We start from the raw sequence: 4,253 nt of genomic DNA, 5'->3' as shown, positions 1-4,253 counted from the left end.
AGGGGGGGGGGGGGCGAGGCAGAGTTGTGATGAAGGTCGGAGGAGCTGACGGGGAGGAGCAGGCGGTCGTTGTTTCTGCTTGCTCGATCGCGGGAGACCTTCGATTCGCTCGCATGCTCCGACAGGTGCAGGCAGGCAGGCAGACGCAGGCGAGGATAACGAGCTTTCAGATGCAGTCGAGCGTGGGAGAGGAGGAGGAGGAGCGAGCAGAGAAGGAGAGAGTGTTCCTCGAGAAGAGGGGAGGTGGAGGCGCCTACCCACTGCTCGCCAACTTCCCCAAGGCATCGGTCGGACATCTCGCGTCGCTCTTTGAGCAGGTGGCAGAGGTTGTGGAGGCTAGTGGTGAGAATGAGGGGCAGGTGCGGGAGGAGGAGGAGAGATACCTGCAGCAGAAGAAGGTGAGGACAGTGAAGGCTGGGAGCTACTTGACGCGAGGGAGCAGACGGCAGCGGAGATCGAGCAGCAGAGGAGGCGACTGAAGGAACAAGAAGAAGTAAAGCCTCCTGCTCCTCCTCAAACCCCACCACCACTTCTTCCTTCTCCTCCTCCTCGGGCTTCCTCTTGCCTATCTGACTCCTTGCAGAAACTTGTCCTTGAGCATGAGCTGATGGAGCTGGTAAGTGCATCCTGCACACCCTTCCTCCTCCCCTCGTCTCTTTCCTCTCGTTCCTTTCTCCTCCTCCTCCTCCTCCCTCCTCCCCTCCCCTCTCCCCTCCTCTCCTCTCCTCTCCTCTCCTCTCCTCTCCTCCTCCTCCTCCTCCTCCCTCCTCCTCCTCCTCCTCCTCCCTCCTCCTCCCTCTCCTCTCCTCTCCTCTCCTCTCCTCTCCTCTCTTCCTACTGCCTTCTCAAGGTTTCCAGGTGCGAGCGTCAGGTTGAGCAGGCGGAGAAGGAAAGAGATCGATCTATTCGCAATGCAAAGGTGAAACTTTTGACATGTCAAGACTGTCAATTCATGTTTACCATCAGGCCAGAGAGATTGTAAGGATTATGAGGATCGAACAACTTGCTGCTCAGGTTTGTTTGTACTCAGCTTCGACCTTGTTATGACATGAGATGAGATGACATGACATGACATGACATGACATGACATGACATGACATGACATGACATAGTTTTGTTCATTTTCTTCACTGCAGGTCAACGAGCTAAAAAAGAAGCAGATTCGTCGAGAGGTGAATTGATATTGACAACAACATCGCAAATCTTGACATGTTGAACAAAAGAGGACAGGAAAAAAGTGCAAAGTCAGCGAGAAGAGGTGCAGAAATGAGATGAAGATGAATTATCACTGATCGACATTTGTTTGCAGATTACATCTTTGCAAGATGCTCTGGCAAAGGCGAGCTGATCTCGTCTCATGCGCCAAGTTGTGATATGTATGAGAAGGCAAATGTGCGCGAAGAGAACATGTCGAGGTTGCTGCAGGAGGTGACAAGGTGAGGATATAGATTTGTTTCCATGGGATGTTTGTTATGGGAGAAGACCTGAACAAACAAATTGATACATGATGATGATGATGATGATGATGATGATGATATATTTATGATGATGATGATGATGATGATGATGATGATGATGATGATGATGATGATGCGAATAATTGTGATGATGATGATGATGATGATGATGATGATGGTGATGATGATGATGGTGATGGTGATGATGATGATGATGATGATGATGATGATGATGGAGGAATGGGCAGATGGAGGAGAAGCAGCATGTTGCTGATCACAGGTGTCTTCTAGACGAGCGCATGCGGCAGAACGGAAACTTGAAAATGAAAAGAACAGAGAGAATGCTAGAAAGAAGGTGAACAACAACATGTCAATCTTTGTTAGCATGTGTGACGATATGACAATCTGGTTTAGATGTCAGCAAACTCAGAAGAGATGCAGAGAAACTACATGAAACAGGTAAGAACACAACTGTTACAAACAATTAGGACATTATTTCTCGGGTTGATGAGATTTGGCAGAGAGTGCAAGTTGAGGCAAATTCAGACATGGAAGAGAAAATCGCAATCGTAAAGTATGAAGAGGAGGAAAGAAGACAGATGGTAAGTGTTATCCATTGTATTGCTGCTGTCGTGATATGGTTTGTTGTATTCATTATGTTGCTCGCCGATTGTCATTGCAAAGTTTCTGCATGTTCGAGTTTCATTTACAACTTTTTCAAGTTTTCTGATCGTCTTCCTTTTCTCTCGAATGATTTTTGTGGTGCTTGCAGCTACTTGACACATTACTACATGTTCAAACTACAAGTCAACCAACAACGACGATTCCGACAATACTTCAAGTTGTCATTGCAAATTTCATTTCTGCTTCTGCGCGTAACAAGTTTTTGCAGAGACGAGATGAAACAATCGCCGCATACATAGAAAGGTGAGTTGATGAATTTGAAAATGATTGACATTACAATCATCGTCGTGTTTTATTTTCATGCACCTATTCCCCAACCTAATCCTCTTCCTTCTGCTCCTACTCCTACTCCTCATCGTCTCCAGCATCACTCTCATCATCGATCTTGTCATCATCATCATCATCATCATCATCATCATCATCATCATCATCATCATCGTTATCATTCTCACTTCAATTCAATTTCTTTCTTCTTTTCAGTGTGTCCTTGACAATCTTGACAGGCTCCGACAAGCGTCAGTGAAACTTCTCGATCAGGTAGGAACATCACGGCAATCAGGATGTGAGATTTACATCTACAAAGATTGCGAAGCAGCACGAGAAGGGAAATCGACCTCTGAACGAGATCATAACCATGGCAAAGGAACGTGTCGACGAATTGTTTGTAGCCCAGCAGAAGGCTGCGATAGAAAGGATCCACTGGTTGGATGATGAGGTTGAAGATGAAGATGGAGATGGAGATGCTGGAGAAAAGAGCTGAAGAAGGTGAGAACTGCAAGAAGAACTGAAAGATATACACATTCAGAACTGACGAAACATAACAGAGCGTCAACACTGTAGAGCATGGTTGTCAAACCATGATCATCGGTAACAACAGTTGTTTTTCAATCTCTTTCAATTGTTCGAATCCTTTTTCGATTGTTGTCTGACTCTTGCATGAAAGGATACCTTGAAGAAGACGTCAAAAAGTTCTTCACATCAGACAAGAAATCTGAAAAGAAATCTGACAAGAAGGTAAGACAAGCACTCAATTGTGTTCTGATGTCATCACAATCATTGTTCAGGGCAAGGTCAAAGACAAGAAGACCAAAGTGCAGGCTGCAAAATCAACAGAGAACAGGTTGAGCATTGAAGACATGAAGAATCTCCACGCGGTAGCCAAACAGAAGATGAGAAACGTAGCTGATTGTTCTCAACAGAGCATGTTGCACATGTTTGCAGCCAAGAAGAACGCAGATGACGAAAGAAGGTAGATGAAGTCTTCATATTGCATTGTTCTTCTGTGCTCACTTGTTCGTATGCAGTCCATCTGGAAAGATGTTGCACTTGTCAGAAGTGATCAGTGAGTAGATTACAATATGACAACTCTTAACGACATGCTAACTTTGCGATCAGCCTGTGAACTCATTTCAAAATGTTGGATTCCCAAAGCCGCCTTTGAGGAGGAGCAAAAACTTCGAGAGCAGGTCAGCAGCAGTTAGAGGAAGTTTGTTCTGATGGAACATGCATCATATGATGTATGCTTGTTATCATGTACGCCAGTGTTGATACATGTGTCCAATTATGAATAGATCACATTACATCTGATGATAAATGCATCTGATCATACAAGTGCTAATCTCGTGACTTTGCCCAAGGTGCAAATCTCAGCACAGAGTGATAGTTTCTCCAACTTCTTTGGTAACAAGACAAATCATTGTGATATGATTCTGATCACACAATACCAGGTCGATGCTGGGAACTTTTTGATGTGCGACATAAAAACCTTCTCCCTCCTGCTTTCTTGATCTTGCTCCTGCTCCTGCTCTTGCTCCTCCTCCTCCTCCTGCTCTTCCCCCTCCTGCTCCTGCTCCTGCTCCTGCTCCTGCTCCTGCTCCTGCTCCTGCTCCTGCTCCTGCTCCTGCTCCTGCTTTCCCTCCTTCCTACCCTTCTCCCCCCATTCTTCTTCCCCTCTGATAATTTTCGCAGCCTCTCCCTCAATTCTTCGCACAAGCCTTTGCTGAGTTGAGTCAACACGAGCGATTGAGAACCAAGAAAATATCCCTGGTCTTTACCTCTCCTTTTCCGTCTCCGTTCACCTCCCATCTGCTCTGCTCTGCTCTGCTCTGCTCT

The 4,253-nt window shown here is 45.9% G+C and overlaps 1 protein-coding gene across 1 annotated transcript in view; it reads left to right on the top strand.

The window, feature by feature from the left end:
• The window catches only part of GUITHDRAFT_147580 (hypothetical protein), a gene marked incomplete at both ends in the record, with an annotated part of 5,176 nt that extends 1,248 nt beyond the window's left edge, over nt 1–3,928 (top strand). Inside the window, 19 exons of the mRNA XM_005820823.1 lie at nt 63–398; nt 443–493; nt 584–616; nt 851–919; nt 967–1,014; nt 1,137–1,172; nt 1,387–1,436; nt 1,749–1,812; nt 1,872–1,916; nt 1,979–2,059; nt 2,350–2,384; nt 2,645–2,678; nt 2,864–2,906; nt 3,085–3,155; nt 3,206–3,295; nt 3,341–3,390; nt 3,446–3,483; nt 3,537–3,607; nt 3,869–3,928. Coding sequence (XP_005820880.1) covers nt 63–398; nt 443–493; nt 584–616; nt 851–919; nt 967–1,014; nt 1,137–1,172; nt 1,387–1,436; nt 1,749–1,812; nt 1,872–1,916; nt 1,979–2,059; nt 2,350–2,384; nt 2,645–2,678; nt 2,864–2,906; nt 3,085–3,155; nt 3,206–3,295; nt 3,341–3,390; nt 3,446–3,483; nt 3,537–3,607; nt 3,869–3,928 — 1,305 coding nt within the window. The remainder of the gene's footprint in view (nt 1–62; nt 399–442; nt 494–583; nt 617–850; nt 920–966; nt 1,015–1,136; nt 1,173–1,386; nt 1,437–1,748; nt 1,813–1,871; nt 1,917–1,978; nt 2,060–2,349; nt 2,385–2,644; nt 2,679–2,863; nt 2,907–3,084; nt 3,156–3,205; nt 3,296–3,340; nt 3,391–3,445; nt 3,484–3,536; nt 3,608–3,868) is intronic.
• Nucleotides 3,929–4,253: the final 325 nt, after the last annotated feature.

Source organism: Guillardia theta (assembly GCF_000315625.1).
Source record: "Guillardia theta CCMP2712 unplaced genomic scaffold GUITHscaffold_162, whole genome shotgun sequence".
Taxonomy (NCBI): Eukaryota; class Cryptophyceae; order Pyrenomonadales; family Geminigeraceae; genus Guillardia; species Guillardia theta.
The sequence above is the reverse complement of the archived record's forward strand: the minus strand, read 5'-3'. Positions and strand labels throughout refer to the sequence as shown.